The sequence below is a fragment of the Corvus hawaiiensis genome, chromosome 17 (assembly GCF_020740725.1).
Source record: "Corvus hawaiiensis isolate bCorHaw1 chromosome 17, bCorHaw1.pri.cur, whole genome shotgun sequence".
Taxonomy (NCBI): domain Eukaryota; kingdom Metazoa; phylum Chordata; class Aves; order Passeriformes; family Corvidae; genus Corvus; species Corvus hawaiiensis.
In genome coordinates, this window is record NC_063229.1 from 3,193,403 (window position 1) to 3,215,599 (window position 22,197).

At 44.8% G+C, this 22,197-nt stretch overlaps 1 protein-coding gene across 2 annotated transcripts; it reads right to left on the reverse strand.

The window, feature by feature from the left end:
- Positions 1 to 9,769: 9,769 nt before the first annotated feature.
- On the reverse strand, positions 9,770 to 21,693 carry LOC125335002 (agouti signaling protein). 2 transcript variants are annotated; one of them, XM_048322259.1, is made up of 5 exons: positions 21,594 to 21,693; positions 17,013 to 17,209; positions 14,401 to 14,462; positions 13,283 to 13,431; positions 9,770 to 12,540 (listed from the first exon to the last, which is right to left on the reverse strand). In XM_048322259.1, exons 2-5 carry the CDS (start codon positions 17,185 to 17,187, stop codon positions 12,441 to 12,443), a joined length of 486 nt encoding a protein of 161 aa, XP_048178216.1. In that variant the 5' UTR covers positions 17,188 to 17,209; positions 21,594 to 21,693; the 3' UTR covers positions 9,770 to 12,440. The 2 variants fall into 2 exon arrangements, with proteins under 2 accessions (XP_048178216.1, XP_048178217.1); XM_048322260.1 differs by lacking the exon at positions 9,770 to 12,540 and having other exon boundaries at positions 13,153 to 13,431.
- Positions 21,694 to 22,197: the final 504 nt, after the last annotated feature.

Genomic DNA, 22,197 nt, shown 5'->3' on the forward strand with positions numbered 1-22,197 from the left:
GGAGACCACCTTTGTTTCTGGATGTAAGAAGATGAAAGGTTTGGAATGATGTTACAAAGTGCTTGAAGTTCTCAGATTTGTGCCCAAATCTCTGTGAGCGGTTGGAACAGATGGTGTGGAGTGTGAACTGTTGGAGGAGGAAACAAAAGAGATGAGTAAAGAAGGTGTTGCTGAGTGTAACTTTTTTCATGGTTTTGTTTTGCATTGGCCTCTAAAAAGCACCAATTTGAACTGAATTTGGGTCCCACAGAGGCACCAGAAATGATTCCATAATCAGTAATGGTGATTATACTTTAAAGAGACATGCAGCAGCTGCAGTACACATCTAAATGTAGAGGATGGGCACCTTGTGCTTGTGGCATGGAGTAACCATGGTGGAAAATGGCACCGTGGTAGAACAAATGCAGTAGAAAAATAAGGACTAATTATTAAGTGTCCTTATTCCTTAGTTTCCACTACTTGGGCTTTGGCTTCTCAACCCATTTCACAGCTGAAATCTGCGGTGCTGAAGTGCAGGGCTGTAATTCTGCTCTTGGATCATGGGTGCCTGGAATTCAGTTAGGAGGGGCCACCTGGAGGTCTCTGGTTCATCCCTGTCCTCATACCAGGGCCCTGCTGAGATGACCTTGCCCAGGAGAGTTTCAGTTGTCTTGGGATAGATCACATCACCTCCTTAGGCTTCTCTCCCAGCATGTGACCACCCTTTGGTGAAAGTATTTTTCTGTACATTTAGCTGGAATTTCCTGTGCTGGCTGCTTCCTTTTATATCTCTGCACCTCTGGAAGGGGCTAGTTCCATCTTCACTACATTCATGATTCCATAGACAAATCAGGGAAGTGTCCAGATGCCAGCAGCATGACCAGGTCTGAAACATCTCATCTGCTTTGCAAGGCCCTGGGCCAGGGCACTAAAGTACCACTGTGAGAACAAGAACTGTCCAGTGACTTCCTAGCACAGCATTTGCATTAACTAAACTAATGAAAATCTGATTTGCTGCTGAAAATCCCCTAGTGTGAACAAGTGAGCAATGTGGGATTTTGATGGTTTGATTTGATAAAATGCAGAATTTATATCTGGAATATATTTATTAGGTCTTTATTTGCTGTTGTTGAAGAGGACTAGATCAAACTCAGGCCCTAATAAAACCACTGGCAGAATTTCTGTGCCTCCTTCCCAGTCCCTCCAGTGCCGTTGTGGTTTGGTCTGCAGCAGTGCTGTACCCAGTATCTGTCAGCAGAGTGGTTTGGGAACTGGAACTGCAACAGGAGCATGCTGAATCTTTTTGTTCAGCCTTTTTTTGTGCACTTCACATTCTCTAGGTACAGCTGTTCAGCCTCCATGGGGTCATCTTAGACTGTGTTCTCACTGTAGTATGAGCTCTTTGAACTCTTTCTCAAAGGCAATTTTGAATAGTCTTTACAGTAAAATACACAGACTTCTCTTCCATTTCAGAAGCTTTCCAGGATGAATAGAAGACTTTGAAACCTGACCTTTGGTGTAGCAGCTGATTTCCTTTAAAAAACACATGGTGCTGTTTCACATTGTTACTCCCTGCCGCTTTCTTAACATGTATACAATCCACATCACAGCACAAGTGTGCCCAGGTGGGCAAGGAGGCCAAGGGCACCTGGGCTGTCCCAGCACTGGTGTGTCCAGCAGGACCAGGGCAGTGACTGTCCCCTGTGCTGGGCACTGCTGAGGCCCCACCTCGAATCCTGGGGGCAGTGTTGGGCCCCTCACAAGAAAGACATTGAGGGGCTGGAGTGTGTCCAGGGAAGGGAATGGAGCTGGGAAGGGTCTGGAGCCCCAGGCGTGGCTGAGGGAGCTGGGAAAGGGGCTCAGCCTGGAGCAAAGGAGGCTCAGGGGGAACCTTGTGGCTCTGCACAAGTCCCTGACAGGAGGGGGCAGCCGGGGGGGTCGGGCTCTGCTCCGAGGAGGAGAGGGAATGGCCTCAAGTTGTACCAGGGGAGGGTCATGTTGGATATTGGGGAAAACTTCTTCATGGAAAGGGTGGCCAAGCATTGGCACAGCCTGACCAGGGCAATGGTGGAGTCCCCATCCCTGGAGGGATTCGAAAGCTGCGTGGATGTGGCTCCTGGGGACAGGGGTTAGTGTTAAACTTGGAGGTTCTGGGGGAATGGTGGGATTCTATGGTCTTAAAGGTCTTTTCCAACCTCAATAAGACTGAAGTCACTCAGCCTTATTGCTTGCTTGCTCTTTATTGGCAAGAGCACTTCTGCTGTCACTCTGTTTCACTAAATCAGTCACAACTAATTTTTTGCTCTTTTCTCTTTGTTTTTAATCCATATGCAATTAATTCAGAGTTCACTCTAGCTTGAGGCTGAGCATGTAGATTGCCTAAACACAGATTGCCAGCCCCATTGTGGCTGCTTTACAATCGCTTTAGCAGGAGCTAATTGTTGGAGTGAAAGATTCTCTGGACTCAGGCCCAGAGGAAAGCCAAAGCACAGGGGTTGAATTAAAGCTTTTGGATAAGCTGAGGTACGTGAAGTCACACCAAAGTGAAATAGAAAGATAGATTTTTAAACTTTTAGTAGAAATATATGCTAAGTGCCTTAAACATTGAAAAGCTGCAGCAGAGACCTTAAACACAGTTCTTGCTGCAGCAGTGTTACCTTTTCACAGAATTCTTTACTTTAGACAAAATATAGATAGAATTATACTGTTCACTTTTTTTAGATGGAGTGTTCACATAAACAATAAGAGCTGATAGAAACTGTATATGCAGATCTGTGTAATACCTGTGTAACACTTGTGTAAGGCTTACGACTGTTAGACCAGGATGGGTTAAGGAAAGGAAAACTAGAATCATGTGTTAATCTTATTGGTCAATTAACAAACATAATCCACACTAATGTAAGAAAAATATAGAGAAACTAGAACTAGAAGAAGAAGCTGTTTTCTGCCTGCTGTTTGCTGTTGCTGCTTGGCCTTATCATGTAACCCCCTTGAATTCTGCCTTCAAGAAAGCTATGAGACTATGAAATAAAGAACTTAGCAGAAAAGCAGCCTCCTCTGCTCTTCTACCCTGGTCCGAGAAGGAAGGGTGTCCCATCAAAAGCCCAACAGCTAATGAATGAAGAATAGCACGGAGGAGAGCCTGGTGTCTGTAGGTACCCAGGCTGGGGAGTGTCCCCTCCCCAGCACCAAACCCCCCCAAATGGGCTCCTCTGCCATGGCACATCTGGCTGGTGAGTCAGAGGACAGTGACAGGCTTTTCCAGCTTTTCTCACTTCTGGGCCTCTGCACAGATGTCCCAGCAGTGGGGCAAGATGTGAGCCACGGGCCCCCTGGATCTGGCACAAGGGATCCTGGAGAGGGGGAGCTGGGTCACTGCGAGCACAGAGTGCACAGTGAGGGCTGGCAGGGGGAAGGGGGAACAAAGGTGAGATTTAGTCTCAGATTTGTGCTGCTCAGCAGGTCTGGTGTCCGGGAGAGCAGGGGATGGATGCTCAGAACAATGTGTTTGTTCCCTGTGGAAGGTGTGGTGAGAGGCTCTCCCGGAGCAGCCTCAGGGCCCCGTCCCAACCAGGCTGAGCAAATGGACAAAGTCCTAAAGCAGCCTTGCCTCTCAGCAGCCTCTTCCCCCAGCCTTGTTTGCAGGCTCATTCTGAGGGGCAAAAATGCAAGAAGTGAGATGTCCATGTGTGCCCAAAGGAGGTGCAGTTTGGGAAAGCAAGAACAGTGTGTGAGGGATGAGGAGAGCTGGCGTGTGCTCTCTTTCATACAAAAGGAACTGGCTCAGGTTTGCAGCTTCCTCCCATCCTTTATCTTCTCCATACCAGCAACAATTGTCTGAGAACTGGGAAATAGTAAGCCCATTGTAATTAATAGCTGTTCCTTAAATTAAGCTGTTCCTGGCTATTAATTTAGCAGGTCTTTTCCTACTATTTCTTTCTACTTGATCAGGAAAAAACTCTTGGTAGTAAAGTAGTGCTAAACCAGGCCTGGTTCCACCCAGGGAAAGTTTTTAATTTAATGCTTTGTCCAGCTTCAGGTTGTCATCCTGGGAAATCTGTCCCTGGAAATTGATGGAAATTGGTGATCAAATGAAATTAATGATGAAGGATTATACTCCTCGTCTTCAGACAGCTCTGATTTGCCAAAAGTAATAAAATATTTCCTCAAATGTCTTTCAGATTAATGTTCTGTTAATGGTTTCCTTACTGTTACCAGTGAAAATACTCTTCTCTTCTAAATAAGGCACTTCCTGCCCCCCATTTTCCCTCCACTGTTGAGTCAGAAGAAATAAGAGAGCACAGGCTGTACATTTTTTCTCCATTTATCTCAACCAGAAATGCCAGACTCTGGGATTTTTAAGCTTGCAATACAGTCTTCCTAGGCCCTGCTCTTTATTTTTTTGCAAGGCTGCAGTTGTGTGAAATGGAGGTTGATGGAGGTTGCACAGGTTGCCGTGGGAAATACGCATCAGTGCAGAGGAGAACAAGGGATGGTGGAATGGATGCTGCACTGATGACTCTCTGATTCTTGACTGAGCTTGTCTTCATAGCAGCGGTTCTTCCTGCAGATGATATGAAGCTTCTCAGAAGCTAAATGTGGGTTTTTCAGCCTGTGGGACTTTTTGCTAAGACAAATCAGATGTAGTAAATGTGCCTGTGAAGGCTCAGCAGGGTTTGCAGTAGCATTGTTTGCCGCTGGAGCTTTGCACCACTGTAACAAGCAACAATTACAATTATTTTTCTTCTTTTAAAATCTCTAACCCTTCATGCCTGTGGTTTGCACGCCAGCTTAGGGAAAGCAAAAACAAACAAAAGACTGGAAGAATAATAAGAAAAAAGAACCCAACCCTGTGAAAAAATACTTCTGGAAGTGAGTGGGATAAAAAAAATGGGTTTAAGGTTCTGCAGCATCCTTTTTATGGGATGAGCACATCCCAACTTCTTGTCTAATTCCCTGAAACTGCACAGCAGAAAGATTAAATTCTTTAGGATATTTAGAAAGTTTGTAGTAAAGTTTTCACTACTTGTTGCATCTGTAGAGTCCAGAGACACTTTTCAGCAAACCTGGTACTTTTCTGTAGCACCCTGGTTTTTGTTTCATTAACTGGAAAATCATTTCTGTGAGGGTATATTTAAAGGGCCACAGTCACAGGTATGTGCTCCTTCTCCCTGATGCAGCAGTTTGGATGTAAACTGAACAAATTGCAGAGGTTCAGGCACCTTAAATGCTTAATAACTGAATACAAGTTGTTGGGTTGAGCCAGGGCTTACCGTCAGTATCTGCTTTTTTATTGAGTTGTTTCCGCGAAGAACAAACATTTGGTGGTCCTGTTCTTCCTCCTCTCCAAAACTCATTTCCTATGTGTATTTTATTAACAACTGGCTGCAGACTCCTTTTGACCTTTTTGGGGGTCTGACCTGCCACTGAGATGCCATTTTGGAGATAAATGTCAGCATCTCTGACCACGCTCCAGACTTAGAAGAAAGGAGCAGTGATGGAAGATGTTGAAGGGAATACAGGGCAGAAAACCATCTGCTCTGCTCATTTAGTGCTCTAAATATTGCTTCCCAAATTGAGAAATTAGTATGAATTGAATCCCAGCTTTATAGCAACTACATCTCTGAAATACTAAAACCTTTGTGTTTAAAGTGGTCTGGCTCTGTCAGATATTTCTGACAGATATGTCAGTCTTTTCAGAGTGGGAGGGATCCCTGGCCATAGAATTACTTTGAATGCTCCTATTTCCATTTTATAAGACTCTAAGATTTGATGTCCTTCACCAACAAGTGAAAGACCATTTTTTAATGAATCTATGCATATATATATATATATTTTTTTTTAAGTGCTACTCTTATTTGTTATGGAACACAAGGAAGAGTGAAGCTGTGTATTCTTGTGATTGATTTCTGGCTGTTACTGTTGTAATCACATAATACTGTTGTTCATCTATTGGAGAGAGCTGTGCAGAGTGAAGGGGAGCCCATATGAGATCCCAAATGACATTTTAGCTGAGGAAACTGCCCAAAATAGTGAGGGTACCACAAGAACACTGTTAGGTAAATCTAATAGATCAGCTAAAATGTAGAGAGTGAGTGATGAAGGTGTTATTAAAGCATATTAGAGTATATTAAAGTCAATGGATGGTGTCCACAGATCAGAGGGATCTGCAGTGGATCACTAGGGACTCTGCAATTTAGTCTTTTCCTGCCTTTATCTGTATTAAACGAAAGCCACATGTGAATTGTGTTATGACACTAATATTAGAGTCATTTTAGGGCTCCCATATTTCAGGCAGGGTTTAATCTCAAAGGGTTTCCTGGATGGAAAGATGTGTGCATATGCCATGCAGCAATTGAAATAGTTTCTCATTTCACTGAAAAAACCCTTTTTTTCACAAATTACTAAAGCCTCCTTCTGGGAGAGGGACTTGACCATATGTTTGCCATCTGCATATCATATGAGAAGTTTGACAATAAAATCTTTGTATTACCTCAGAAGGTAATCTGCAGGCCCCACGGATTTCGGAGGGGCACTTTGAGAGTGGGTGACTGTGCTTTCAGGCAGCCCCACGTGTCCCTGGCCTGGTGCTGCTCCTCCAGCTGGGAATGGTGTCCTACAGGTCCCATGTCACATGTGCCAGCCTTGCATGGGTGCTCCTGGTGTGGCGAGACAGCACTGGGCACTGGGACTCTTGTGGAAGTTGGGAAAGGGGCAGGATTTCATTTCCCTCTTCCAGCCCTCCTTGAGGTGACTGTGCGAGAGGCAGAAAATACTTACTCTCATTCTGAAGGACAAGAAAAACTTAAACTAGCCCATCATGCCAGACTGACATTGGGGTGTCTTTGTCCCCAGATCAGGGGTAATTTGCTGGTGAAGGGGAAGAATATCCCACCAAACCCCTTTCTAGCTGTGAAACTCCATCTTACAGGTCTAAGAGCTATCATTGTGAGTGGCCACATGCACTGGGCAGCCCAGAAACCCCCTGTGTGCCAGGCTCAGCCCACAGCGTGGGCAGCGGGGAGGTGAGGGGACGCTGCCTCTCTCTTCCCCTCTCAGCACACCCCACCTGCAGGGCTGCCTCCAGCTCTGGGGGCCAGAATGGGACAAGGACATGGAACTGTTGGAGAGAGTCCAGAGGAGGCCACAAAGATGCTCCAAGGGCAGGAGCCTCTCTGCTCTGGAGGCAGGCTGGGAGAGCTGGGGGTGTTCAGCCTGGAGAAGAGAAGGCTCCAGGGGGACCTGATTATGGCCTTTTAATACTTGAAGGAGGCCTATACGAAAGATGGGGTCCGACTTTTTAGCAGGGCCTGTTGTGGCAGGAGAAGGGGTGGTGGTTGTAAACTCAAAGAATGTAGATTTAAATTAGATAGAAGATTTTTGATTTTATGCTGAGGGTGGGGAGGCCCTGGCACAGAGTGCCCAGAGAAGCTGTGGCTGTCCCTGGATCCCTGGAAGTGTCCAAGGCCAGGTTGGCCAGGGCTTGGAGCAGCCTGGGCTAGTGGAAGGTGTCGCTGCCCATGGCAGGGGGTGGGACAAGGTGGGCTTTAAGGTCCCTTCCAACCCAAATCATTCTGTGATTTTAAGAGCAGGGAAATGCACTGTGGGACTGTTGTGTGTATTCCTGTTCTTTGTGCTATCCCAGGAGCTGCTGATGCCTTTGAAAAATACCTGTTGGAATCTGGACACCAGCAAAATGAAAGCTGAAACAGGGGAGGTTGTACAGATAGAGGAAAGAATTGTTCAGAGAGTGCCAAGATTCAGCACTGCCTGTGTTGTGTGCCCACCTGTGATGTCCCCAGTTGTGGTTTTATGACTGCATTGTGACCTGCCAAATGTTGCCTTTATAAGGCTGGGGGACTTCACTCATTGCCTTTGGCCGGAGTTTGTCAAAAGTGACTGGTGGCTTTCTCATCCCCACAGTTAGAAAAGCACGTGGTGCTTCAAGTTGTTTGCATCTGGCCCAGGGAGCAATTATTTCTTTCCAACTATTAAATGTACTACAAAAATGTAAGATTATATTTCAGATTGGGAATGAGCAGCTGCTTGCTGTGCATTCTTGTGTGGTGGCCAGTCGGCCTGTGGGACAAGGGACAGAGCGGGTGCTCGGTAGGACAGTCCCTCGTACCAGAGGCTTCTGTCGGGTCAGGGTGAGAAGAGAAGCCTCTCCCAGAACGCTTTGTTCTGTCCTGGTAATCTACCCCAGCTCTGCGTTCCGGGCTGGCTGTTGGCCGCTCCACCCCTCGCTACCTCACCCGTTTCACGTCCTGGGAAGTTCTCCGCTCCAGGTTCCCCCCTTGGCCTCTGCCCTCGCCGCTCCCCCAGAGCTCCCCACGGGTCCCCATTCCCGGTCCCGCCCGCGCCGCCCCCGGGCCCTCACAGCGCTGGCTCCCGGCGCTCGCCCGCCCCCGCACTTAAACCTGGGCTCTCCGTTGTTCCCGGTTTCTGCCCCTGGAATCCTTCACGGTGTGGAAGCAACGAGCTGCTCCTGTGGCAATCTGTGCCCAGCTCCTTCCTGCCTCTTTGCCTCTTCGCCCATGTGCTGAAGCTGCCCGCGTTTGTGCGCGCCCGCGTGTGGGGGTGCGCGGCTGATCCCGCCGAGCGGCTTCGCTCTGGAGACGCTTTGGAGAGATCGCAGCAGCGGCAGAGCCCGGGACAGCGATACTCTTGGTTTTGGAAATGAGGTGCCTGTGGCAAATCTGTTGCAGGTATTACAGGGGTAACTGGGATTTTGGAGTGCAGTAACCACAGCAGGCCATCCCATGTGTTTCCTGCTGGGTTCTGGAGATCACTGTGTGGGGAGCACTGTCCAGGAAGGCAGCAGGTTAGAGCTTGGGAATAGACAGAAAAAAATTGTTCCTGCCTTCATTAGGGGAGTCCATTGTTAATTATTTTCTTTTCCGGGCCTGAGTGTGCAACTCAGAGCCGTGTCTTGGAATTAAATAGGTCACTGGATGTGGACGAGTGCTGAATTGGTCTGTTTAGCATGTTTCTAGAGCCACTTCTGGCCATAGAATGGTCTAACTCATCTTAAAACGCTCTGTTGAAATATGTTTTGATTTAATGTTTTTTTTTTTTTTGCATTGGCCTTGAGTGCCATTTCATGTCTACACCCACCCAGGGAGTGAGCTGGAGGCTGCAGTGCCTCATGAGGAGTGTGTCCCACAGTGCTCTGAGAGGCCTCTTTGCTGTAGCACTGGGATGGATGTAATTTGTACTCTGTAAAATAGAGCTCCCACTGAGTCACAGCTGGACACATCATGCACAAGTTCTTCTTGGGCCCCTCGGTTTGGTTATACAAATCTCCTGCTGCTGCTCCAGTAAGTCATTTCATCACATGTTTAACACTGTCCTCGTCTCAAAGGGCCTCGTCTTTCACCACCCTCAGCCAAAAGAGCATCACAGATACTGCTGACTCTTCTAGAGAACTTGGAAAAAGTCATTTTACTTTCCATCAAATCTTTCCTTCTCTCAGAAATTCCTAAAGGGTTTGTTTGGTTTCCTTTTGGGGTCCTCCAGAGAATTTGAGTGATTAGCTTGGAAAACTATAACATGTTTGGAGGTAGTTTGGTATAGTCGTCTAGGTGTTAATTCTACCATTTGTTTTATCCGTCAGGATAAACTTGGATTTTATGGGCTTTGGGTGTGACAATAAGCAATCAAGTCAGGAAAATACAGTATCTGTTTTAAATTTACACAAGACAGGCGATATTTGGAAAAGCTAACAGTGATTTATCTGTGTTTCATCCTACTGACCTGTAATTGGGGTAAAATTTCCGTTAGTCTCCTTGGGCACAATGACTCTGTCACAGAGCATTCCTGGCGCTGTCTCTACACTTGAATTCCAATAAGTTTTCAGTGGAGACATTTTGGTGTGTGACAGATAAAAATTAAATACTCTGTCATGTGCATATTTTATCGTCTGTGTGCTGATAACATTTCAAATGGGACCCCGGGGGGACTCCTATGCTTACAAACGTCCCCTCAGTATAAATAACTGCTCAAATTAAATACATTGAAGCAAATATTTGGTATACATATTTTACTGATTTCTGTATCCTGTGTCAATACCTCATGCAATGTGATCTTTACCCAGAAAAGTCAAGTCACTAAGGCTAATAACAATTTCAGTACTTCATTATATATATTCTTTGGTGTGATAGATGAACAGCAAGGAAAGCAAAGCCTCTTTCTAATCAATTCCAGTTACAAATAAGACTTACTAATAAATCAAATTTAAAAATACACTACAGATAGACACTATATTATAAAGTCCCCTTACTGTCATTAGCAGCTTTTTTCCTTTTCCTTTGTTGCCTACAGGTGCCATCCTGTCCTTGGCTGGGTCAGCTGCCATGTGTTTAGGTCCTTGGGTGGGTCTTGGCACTTTGATATCCTTGTCTGAGAGCCCCATGTTGTGCTACATCTCCATTAATGATGTGGATGATGGGGCAGAGTGAGCTCTCAGAGGTGTCCGGACACACAGGCCTGGGAGCAGTGGCTGATGTGCCAGAGGGATGAGCTGCTGTCCAGAGGGACCGAGCCAGGCTGGACAGCTCAACAAGGAGGAGCACAAAGTCCTGTCCCTGGGGAGGAACAACCCCAGGATACTCTGGGGAACACCCAGCTGGGAGACAGGAAAGGCCCTGAAGCATTTGGTGAGCACCAAGATGACCAAGGGTCACCAGAAGGTGAACTGTGCCCTGGGCCATGATGGGACCATTGTCACCAGCAGGTCGAGGAGGGGATCCCTCCTTGCTCAGCACTGGGGAGCTCATCCCTGGACTGCTGGGCCCAGCTTGGGGCTCCCCAGTGCGAGAGAGACAGGGACATACTGGAGAGAGTCAAACATTAGGAAACTTCTCTTTTCTGGTTTTAATGGTGAGTGAGGGTGACCGAGCACCAGGACAGGTTGCCCAGGGAGGTGGTAGAGTTTCCCCCCTTGGAGATGTTCAAAAGCTGCCCAGACGTGGTCCTGGGCAAGCAGGTCCAGATGGATGGCTTCCAGAGGTCCCTGCTGACCTCAGCCATTCCGAGGTTCTGCAAAGCTGGAGTGGGAGCTGCAGTCTAGAGCAGCTGTTTGTTGGATTTCTGACTCTCCTTCCTTCCTTCCCTTCCCTCTGCTCCCACTCCTCTTGGCCCTGGTAAAATATGATTTTTCTGACCAGTTGGACTTCCTGGTATGAAAATGATCTTGTTTCCACATAAGAAGTACTGTGATTATTGGTATGTTTTTAGTATCAATCAACAACAGTTTGTTATAGTTATGAGAATTTTGAAACAATTTGATGGAACCTAAATCTTTACCTAGTAAAAGAAGGGGCCACTTTCTGAAATCCGTTGTGATGTATTGTTCTTCCTTCTCATCTCCTTTTCCATAATGACTGAGTGGCTTACAGATTCCTGAGCCAAGATATCTGGTTAAAAGACACACTTACGTGTATTTACAAGAATTCAAACTTGTATCAGACATCTCAATTGATGTACCATATAAAAGGAACACAATGACATTCTGTTGTCATTCGGGCTCTTCATTAGATTAATCTGACATCTATCTATATATATATATCTAGTATGAACAAAAATTATTGTCAATATACGACCTTAGTTTTGAATTCTGGGCTTTAGACTGATTTTTAGAATTAAAAACACCCCTTCATGTGGCTTGAGCCCCTTTGGAGTCATCTGTATTGTCTTTTCCTGCCTGGAAGATTTTTGTAGCCCTCAGCTGTGTTTAGAAATAAATCAGGAAACAACTGTCTTCTCAATGAGAGCTACACAGGGGATTAGAAAATTCCTGATTGGGATTAGAAATTCATGGTTAGGAAAAAATCTGATTGTGAAAGCTAAAGAGCACTGGAAGAGACCCTGGTGCAGGCAGGTGGAGAGAACATGAGAGATGTGGGTTAGCCCTGGAGTGTTCCTGTGGTGACTGGGAATAGCAGTTGGATAAAGGAAAAATGCTAAAACCAAGGAAGTAGCACAGAAGTAAAAAGAGTGTATGGGAGCAGGGGAGAGACACTGTAGGTACAGAACAGAGGAGGTAAACAGCAAGAGCTGGAGTCTGGCAGATAAAGTGTCTTCAATGTCAGGGATGCTTCCTGGGTCTGCTCCCTCCTTGCTCTCCTGGGAGTTTAACCAAGAAAGGTTTTCCTCCTGTGCCCTCTTGGATACCTCAAATTTAAGGCAAAGAACTTCAAGAACAAGAGAAAAAAAATCTTCTGTTGCCTTGAGCTTCACTCATCTCTTTCTGAGCCTTAAAGGCTTGATACAGCATGTGATGTATTTTTTTCCCCTGGTTGCTGCAGCACATGGACATTCCTGCCTGAATTCACCCTTGGAGTTGGTTCTGGGAGAAGAACAAGAAAGGGCAAAGAAAGGGGTTGATTGCTTGGAATGGTTTGCTTCAAGATGCACATGTGGGATATAAATTCATCTTTTGCTGATCTTTCCTTTCCTCCTCAAAGTCTCAGATATGTCTTCCTGCTTTTGGGCTCTATACACGCAGTGTCCTTGGCAGCAGGAGAAGAAGGGCTGAGGAGCTGATTCCTATGGACATGGCTGGGGAAAAAAAATCTGATTTTTATATTACAAGGCACAGATACATTTAGGGTTCAAGTATATATGTATGTCAGAGCCCTGGGAGTTACTGTCTGGTAATGACTGAAACCCCTGAAGGTGGATGCACAGCTGAGAATGACTGAAAAATGGCCTTATAGCATTGGGTCCATCTTTTCAGGTGGAATAACCTACATAAATTCTTGTCCTGATTTTTGTTGAATATGTGAAAATGGAGTTAACCCCAAACTCTGCATTTCCAGCCTGATACTTTGGCTGTGCTGGAGGCTGATGATGTCCCTGTGGGCAAAGCCAAGCTCTAGTCCCTCACTGGCCTAACCAGTCCTGTTTCAGTGGCCATTTGGGTGCCATTGGGGCAGGTTTTGTGGTGCTGATTAGACAATTCTGCAGGCTAGCATTAATATGACCCTTCAAATAAACCCCCAAACCCGCAGAAATCCAGAATTCATCATAAAACACAGCTCTTTTGCTAAAAATACCTAATCAGTGCCAATCTCCCTGGTTGTTTGCTCCCTGAAATAACATCCTGCTTGTGATAACATTAACCCCATAATAAAGACTGTCCATTAAATTTTAAAAGGGGCAAATCCAAGCTTCAGAGCTCTCTATTTTGATTGCTATACACATGGGGCAATTTGGAATATCCACTTGAGAAGCAAATGAGAGACAGAATCCTTTTCGTGTTTCCGACTTGGCTTAGCACTTGGGGTTTAACATCAGGCACCTGCAGATCGTCTGGAAGATGCGGCACTTGCACAAAGCACAGTAGTGACAGCAGGAATTCAAGTGTGGCTTGCAGGTTTTGAAGGTTGGCACACAGTTAGCAGCAGGCGGGGGCCTTGGCTTCAGAGATGCCTTGTGTTCAGCCTTTTTCTGGAAGACAAAACCAGGAGAATTCATAGACAGGTGAAATGAGGGTGGCTCGGGGAGTGAACAGAGGGAGGTTCTGGGGGGATGAGGAGGTGGCTGTGGCAGTGGGAGCTGCGTTAGCAGTGCAGAGGTGTGGGGGGGCTGAGAAATGGGGAAGGGTGGCTTGAGACCAAGCTTCTGAGCAAAATGACAAACTTCATTTTGACCATGACTGGATGGAGCGCTGGAAAAGGGTCTCTAGGGAGGAGCGTGGCAGCAGCGAAGAAAGGGGTGCAAAAATGTGCACAGATGGTGAAGTTATCAGTAAAACCAATTAAGGTGTTCTGTTTGGATCTCCCAGCTTTTCAGATGAGGGAAAACTCCCTGTCAGGCTCTTGTTTGCTGAGCTCTGACACTGAGAGAGCAGGGGAGTGACTTGGCAATGCTCCACCTCGTGAGCTCGGTGGTCCTCCATCTGTGGGAATCCTTAACTGCACACACAGCTGAGTGAGTGGAGAAAGACCTCTCATCCCCCCAAGGAGTGCAGCTTCTCTGCTGGGGACTTGGAAAGGTGGAAAATTTTGGGTTGCTCAGCATGTGCCTGGGAGCCAGGAGGGATCTCTGGAGCCCAGGCACCTTGTGCACTTCTGAAACTCAGAGTTATGGAATTGTTTGGATGGGAAGGGATTTTAAAGCCCACCTCATCCCACCCCTTGCCATGGTCAGGGACACCTTCTACTATCCCAGGTTGATCCAAGGCCCATCCAACGTGGCCTTGAACACTGCCAGGGATGGGGCAGCCACAACTTCTAATTTTCTTTCCACCATTATTGTTTTGCATCTATTTTTACAATATTTAGAGCTTTAAACTGTACGTAAATGATTTAAATCAGGGAATGGCAGTAAAAGCCTTGCAAATGAATGCACTGAGGGAAGTAGCAAAGAAGTAGCAAACTGTTCTAATCCAACAAAGTTTTCTGAACAACCACCTACCTGGGAAGATTTCCTGTTCTCTGCCTCTTTCCTGCTGACTTTCTGGGATCTTCTAGTTAAATCTTCAATGAGAATAGCACAGCAAAATATGAAATCAATTTTACAGAATGTTATTTCACCGAGATAGTCCTATTTTTGTGTGAGAGGAGGCAGATAACCTGTATTGCCACCTCATTGCTGCATGTTTTGCAGTGATGTTCATCTCAATTCAGAGTGTCTGAACTCTGTCACTGCTGCTTGTACAAAGCAGAAGAGCAACTGGTATTTGTATTTTAGAAGGGATTTTTTACACATTGTTTGGTAGATGCAAACAAGGAATTATTTCAGAGAAATAAAATTAAAGGTCTCTGAAAAAGACTGGGGTGCTCATACACAGTAGTCACATGGACAAAAGTAGGAAAAATCTTTAGAATTACATAATTTTTTCTGTTAAAATGTGGTGCTACATGCATAATTTTGGAAGGAATTAACAAGTGTAGGCTGCTTTCCACGAGCAAAAACTGCTGATTTATGCTGAGCATAAACTCTGCATCTGTGATTCTGCACCTTTCATTCTGCAGTACTTTGCTCCCTCTCCACCCACAGGCTCGTTTTACATAATGTTACTTGCAAAGGTGTTTCATTCATGTGCTTGTAACTTTGCTTTCTAAATATATTTGTAACTATATCTATTTTTAGATATTTATAACTAGAATGTAAATTCCATGACTGGGGCTTGTCTTGGGCTCTAACACAGCAAGACTGTTAAAGTGTGAGACACTTCCCAGCTCCCCAACCTGTTGTGGTATTTTTGGTACCTTTATTCTGTGTGTGTGAGTTTTGTAATTAGCACTAACCTGTATGTAATGGATGATTGGGATAGAAAACATCCATATCCCCACTGCTGAATGGTGGCTCCTTATCTATTCCAGGATCCTCTATCAATATATTTTTGAATATTTACTAATTGTTAAGATTTGTAGAGTTGTAGAATGAAGAATAAATATTTTGAGCTGGTTTGGGGGGTTTCATTTATTTATCTTGTATTGTTATAAGTTAGGGTTATGCATCTCTAAGAAGCAGTGGGAGAAATGTGTCACAGCTCAGCCCATCTGCCATGGGCTCACTTCTGTGAGAAGATGGAGAAATCAGTTGAAGGCATTGTATTTTATATCTCTGATTTTAATTGGGGTAAAAATGTTTTTGGAATCGTGAGAGTGAAGGCATCAAGGATCTTAAGGACCATGAAATGGTACAGCTTGGGAGGCTGCAGAACAGCATAAGCTTTGCTAAACTCCCAGTTAAACAACACTGAGCTAAGTCAGGATTCAGAGGTTCAGATTTCTTTGAAAATGCATGTGTGGGGAACTGTTTCTCCTTAAAGATATTTCTCCTGGGCAAGAGCATGGAGAAAATACAGGAAACAAGGTAAGAACCAGAGTGCTTTAAACTAAAGCTGTAAAAGCCTGCAGAAAGGAGCTAAACAAGAGAAGCTTTATTTTTTTAATTATTAGCATTTTGACACAGTTATGGATGTTCTGTAGCTGATGATCTCCAAACACCTGTGAGTTTCTTGAAAGGAGAAGTTGCTGTAAATTACACTGAAAGAGCTAAGGCAGACATGAGGGAAGAATTTTGCGAAGAAAAGAGTTAAGCATCACCCTAAAGAGGTTCTTCCCAAACAGGACAGGTGGTCATCTGCCAGTAACCATGGTCCTGTCTTGGATAGATAAATAAATGACCCCTGGCTCTCCCTTGCGGTGCTCTTTTCTTCCCCTGTTTAAAGACCAGGTAAACTGAGGTTATATTAATTCCTGTTAATACTGTTGATTTCTCTACCACGAGAGCAGACCCTTAAAACCCTCACATTGCGTTCTTTTTCTCTCATGTGCATAAGATTTTCAAAGGAAGATTATTGCCCGTTGTGGAGGCCGGTGGGCCTGCTGGACAAGGAACGAAAGGAGTCCTATGGTGGGATAAGTCCTCGGTCCTTTTCCAGCTTATGGTGACTGAAAGGCTTCCCCCAGAATGCTCTGTTCTGTTCTGTTCAGGTACCCCAGTTCTGCCCCCCTGGTTGGCTCCGTTGATACCCCCTCAGAGTTTCTCAGTCAGTTCCCTTACCCTGGGCCCCCCATTGCTCTGCCCCGGGACTTCTCTGAGACACCTTACACGAGTGTGGATGCATTAAAGCTCTCCTGTAAAACCCTTATGTGAAAACTCTCTGGCTCCTTCTTCGTCGGACTGTTTCGCTGGCGATCCCTGGGTGTGTGCAATGTGCCAGCTGTACCGAGAGGCCTCCTTGGAGATGCTTTTGGGAAGGTTGTGACATGATACCAAACAACAGAAACACGACAGCCCATATTAGCAGAAAAACACTTCTCTTCAATATAAAGTCTAATAGTGTGATAGGAGCGGAAGCAAAACCTGTAAAACTAAAATAAATTGTCTGATTTTTTTTTTTCTTTCCTCTAAATTGAGGTTTATCACATTGTCATTCTTGGGTGCTGCAGCCGTGACAGTTCTGCACCCTATGAAGGGCGTTAAGCAAAGTTATCCAAATAATCCAGAATAATCAACAGCAGTGTTTCCTGAAAATCTTGTTAATTTGGCACCGAAGGGCAAGTTTTACTCACCTACTATGGAGATGGGTGGAAGATCTGAGAGGTCCATTTTGCTGGACAGGTCACATTCTGTCTTCTCCTCAATGACCAAGTGGGAATCAGCAGCTCTGAACAGGCTGTAGCAGAGCAGGAGGCTGAGGAAGAGGTTCTTTCTTTCTATCGTGGGGAGGAAAAATTCCATTGTCATGAAAACCAAAGTCAGTGAAAACCTGTAGAAGTGATGCAGGGGTATGAATCTCAGCAATGGTTTTCTGTCAGGTTGTGCAGCTTTAGCAACAAATCTCTGACAATTATTTCATTTCCAGCACTTTGCTTCTCGTACTGCAATACCTAAGATTGTAGTTGTAGGAGTGGAAAAATGCTCAGTCAAACAGAACTCCCCGAGATGGTCTTTTTCCTGATTCTTTCCTCAGAAGGTTTATTTCCCCCTAAGATGTGAGGGTCCTCCCATCTGAGCTTTACAATGGTTATTGTATGGCCAAGGGCAGAAACTCAATCGCATCATCAAATTTCTCTCAGAAAGTCTTGTTTACAAACTTGTGCTAGAAAACATAGAAAAATAATGACAATTTAAAGCTGCCCACAAATTGTGTTTCCCGTTAATTTTCTTCTCTTAAAAATAAATCATGAAGTAATACCTTATTACACCTCCAAGTGGCTGCTGTAATCCCATATAAATCGCAGACGTGACTCATGTGAGTTATAAAAGGCCCAATGCTGTAACGTGTTTATGTGCCTTGGGATTATGCACTGAATAACTTCCAAGATGTGGTGAAGCCTGGGATTTAGGATACTTATGGAGGCATCTGAGCTGTGGAGCGTGGCCATTCACCTGAGATGACAGTCCCTGCAGGGTACACAGTGTGTGTCACCAGCCTGGACTCCTTTTCTTGTTCTTTCTTGTATTTCAAAGCTGATTTATATTTCCATGTGCATCAGTTATCTTCAGTGTCAGAGTTATGGGAGCTGCCAGCCTCCAGATTTGTGGGTGGCTTTGTGTCAGTGAAAAGCTACTCATAGCAGTAAACAGAGTGAGTGAAACCAAATGTTTTGGGCCATTCATCTGGTTGCAATGACTTCATTACTGGGGAGTTAAAAGATGAAAAGTTTCTGCATTGGGAGGGTTTCAATCTGGTCACTGCTGCTACACTGAGTCTGTTCTGCACTTGCTTTTATAACCCCACTGACCCACTCTTCCCTGGGAGATGATCAGTATTAATGCTTCTAATTCCAAGTGCTTGGGATCAATGCTAAACTTCCACTGGTGGCTGTAGCTGTGCCATGAGGATGTTCACCTCTGCTCTGGAGCTGGGCTGGGAGCTTGGAGGGTTCAGTCTGGAGAAGAGGAGGCTCCGGGGAGACATGAGAACCCCTTCAGCCGTTATCAAAAAGAGGGAGAGCAACTTTTTACCCAGACAGAGAGTGATAGGACAAGGCCGAATGGTTTAAAACTAAAAGAGAGAGATTTAGATTGGAGATTAAAAGTTCTTTACTCAGAGGGTGGGGAGGCCCTGGTACAGGGTGCCCAGAGAAGCTGTGGCTGCCCCTGGATCCCTGGAAGTGTCCAAGGCCAGGTTGGACGGGGCTTGGAGCAACCTGGGCTAGTGGAAGGTGTCCCTGCCCATGTTGGAACTGGATGGCTTTAAGGTCTCCCCCAACCCAAACCATTCTGAGAGTCCGTGATTCATTCTTGGATCTGTTTGGGCTCCATTGGGATTTGCAGGGAAGCATATGCTGGATCCTTTGTGGTTTATATATCCGAATGAGCTGAAACTGAAAGGGATGTGTGTGACCCTGGAGTTTTACAGGGGAGGATTAACCTCTGGGGAGGAAGTGCTGCTGTGCGTGGACTTGAAATGCTGCACATCTGGAGTCATTCAAAGCAGATGTGAAAGTTCAGACCCTGGCTAGGTCAGAGCCATGGCTCTGTGTAGGAGTCTCTTTTGAATGAGTTGATTCAAATTTTGTAATGTGAGACGTGATGAGCCTTTGATTTGATCCTGAATCACCTACTAGAGGAGAAGGTGCCTCTTGTTTGTTTTGTCTAGAAATTCCAGTAACCGAAAGGAACAAGTCCTGCCATGAGAATTTTTTGTTGTGATGGTAAAATTGTGGGCTTGAATTTTCAGCTATTGCAGTTTAGTAAAGAATCAAGGTGACACGTGTGTATTAATTCTCTACCTACTCTCATCTTGCAAACTCTTGTACAGAAGCTCAGCCCTTGCCCATGGCAATTGTCCATTTATAATGGGAGTATGTGAAAATATTTGCTAGGTCAGGACCCTACCCTGATCTTTTTCTTATCTTCAGAAGAGTTGCCCTTTTACTGGCTTTTTCCCATCTCCTTTCACAAAAGATGTCCAAACCTCCCTGAGATTTCTTGATGCTTCCTAAAGACTGCCCTAACACACACCTACATGTGTAAATAACCATTTAGGTCATAATGTTCAGGTCGCAATTAGAACTTCTTTTCATGTAACTGGTTTTACCAACCTGAGTATCCCTGGTGATGTTCATATTCTAGAGGTATATGTTTACAAGTCATAAAATAAATAAATAATTACTTGTGTGCCCAAAAGCTTGTCTGTGTTTTCCAAATATACAGTTGGTCAAATATAATATATTGCCTAAAAATCTTAGCCTGCTTAACATTTAAGTTTGCTGATTTTTCAGATCTAGGCTTATAGGGAAGAAAGAAATTTTTTACAGTGAGGGTGGTAAAACACTGGCACAGGTTATCCAGGAAGGCCCTGATGCCCCATCCCAGGAAACATTTGAGGTCAGGTTGGAGGGGTCTTTAAGTAACCTGATTTAGATGAAGATGTCCCTGCTCATGGCAGGGGAGTTGGACTAAATAACCTTTAAAGGTTACTTCCAACCCCATCTATTCCATGTTTCTGTAACACAGGGCTTGTCTGTGGCAGGTGGATGGAGACATTTGGGCTCTAATTCTTTCTTTTGCCTGAGCTGGAGTGAAGAGAGCAAGCTGGTGAGCTGGAAGCTGTTTTGCTTTGCACATAGTGGTGTTCATGCTGCAGATTTTGCTTTTTTAAGCAACATTTTTAAGGAACATTAAGTAACATTCGTTACAGGATATGCTCTGTGAGATTCCTAAGATTCCTGTGCTGTTCAGGTCAGCATGTGCTGCCCACCTGGAGTGTTGGCTGTCACAAAGCTGCCTGATGGACACCACGTTGCCATGCCCCAATGTACTGTTTAAACAAGCTTCCACCCCAGCATGCTGTTTTCATTGTACTTCATTGTCTTTATCTCAGCAAAATTGCCAATGGATATGATTTAGTTGGAGCAAACAGTAAGATTTTACAGCTGACATCTCTTCATTTCAAACAGCAACACCTGAATGATGGATGGGGTGGAAATGTAAACCTGGCTCGTTTTGAACCCTGGTGCACGTGGGGGTTTTTAGCCACAAGCACTTGGGTGGTAGGGATTGTACAGGCCTGGGGTGAGTATTTGAACCTGGAAATTGCACACATTGGTGAATAAGCATTTGATCTGAAAAATTCTATCCACTGGCTGGAAAAGCAACGCTCCCTGGAGCAGTAGGATCTGTGAGGTGTGAGCGGCTGAGTTCATGGAGGAGGGAAGGAGGAAGAAAGTGGAATCAGAAGTGAAGCAAAAAGGTGTTCATGGCCCCAAAGCTGCCAGAGCTCGAGGAGTGTTTGGATAACACTCTCAGGGATGCACAGGGTGGGATTGTTGGGGTGTCCTGTACAGGGCCAGGGGTTGGACTGGATGATCCTTCTGAGTCCCTCCAACCTCAGGATATTCCATGATTCTATGATTAATCTTGGGTTTCCTCTTTTGCATCATATAGCAAAACCCTTCCCTAAGTTTGTTTTCTCTTTCTGGCACCAAAGAGAGGTTTACTTTTCCATTTTGCCCATTATTTCCCTTCTGGGACTCATCAAAGGCTGATGAAAGCAATCGAACTATTTTCCATACCTCTAGCTATCTTCACATCTGTTTCTTTCTGAGCACTTAAATTTAAAAGTTTATTTTCCTTTTGAGCCCCTAACAATTTAGAAGTAAATAGCTTTAATAGTGGAATCTTGAGAGGGTTCCCATTTCCTCAATGTTAAAATGGTGAGGAGAACTTTAAAATACGATTTTTAAATTTTTGGAGACTTAGTCTTGCCCAGCGATGAAATTTAAGCAGTGAACTTTAGCTGCAGTTTAGCAAGTCGTGTAAGGAAATTGTTAACATGTTGCAGTGGTCTTGATTGTCAAGGGAATGACAGAATTCTATTTAAAACCAAAACAAAGGCAGACACTTTGAAAGTTTGTTGACTGTCAACAGAGATCACAGTACCCTTTTCTGTACCATTGCCTCTCTGCTTTGGGTTATTATAATCAGTATGTAAATAAGGAATTTTAATCTTTACCCCAATTGTTGCCTTTCACAAGCATTTTTCCTGACTGTAAATTTGGAAAATGACAGATGGTGGGAAACAACTTCTTCCTAGTTTTAGTCAATTTTTTTGTGGTGTCATATTAAGTCTTCATGGAAATTCGGTTTGTCTGGAAGCACCCGACTATATTCAACACTTGTGAGGAGAACTGATTTCTTACCACAGCTGGTTTCACTCTGTTCAGAGATTTATCTTCATCCACAACAGAGTGAAGAGTGTGAGACATCCCATACGAAAAGTCTGCCATGAACACCAGAAGGGACAAGTTGAAATTTTCTTAGACAGATTTTCTGACAACTTCAGACCGACTCATAAATAAATCGGCATCTTTATAAAGAGCTGAAAACAGCTGCTTGGAAGAATGAGATGTTAAAGTAGGCAAACAAAGACCTATAAAATACAGAAAACCATTTTACAGCACTCAGTAAATCTTCACCTACACTGGGCTGCTGAGCTTCTGCTTTGGAAAGGATCCTGGAATCATTAAGGCTGGGAAAGAACTCCAAGATCACCAAGTCCAGCCTTTGACCAAACACCACCATGCCCACTAAACCATAGGAGAGGACAGGGAAAAAAGGGAATGCAAGGAAAAAAGCTGCTGCCTTGAAAGGTGTTGAGATTTTTAGAGGGTGAGAGACTGAAAAATTTGGGAAATGAAACATGGAAGTTAATGGGATGACTGGGGATCTCCTGAGGGAATTCCATGGTCACCTAGAACCGTCCTATCCAGTCTGCAGAGCAATCCCACCTCAACCATCAGGTTT

Excerpts from the sequence above, each read along its gene's own strand:
- LOC125335002 (XM_048322259.1), bottom strand. The coding sequence starts at position 17,187 with ATGACAATGGAATTTTTCCTCCCCACGATAGAAAGAAAGAACCTCTTC. Across the intron at positions 13,432-14,400 it reads AGAACAGGAAATCTTCCCAG|AAAAAGGCTGAACACAAGGC; the intron begins GTAGGTGGTTGT and ends TTTGTCTTCCAG. Across the intron at positions 12,541-13,282 it reads ATCTTCCAGACGATCTGCAG|CCATGTCCATAGGAATCAGC; the intron begins GTGCCTGATGTT and ends TTTTTTCCCCAG.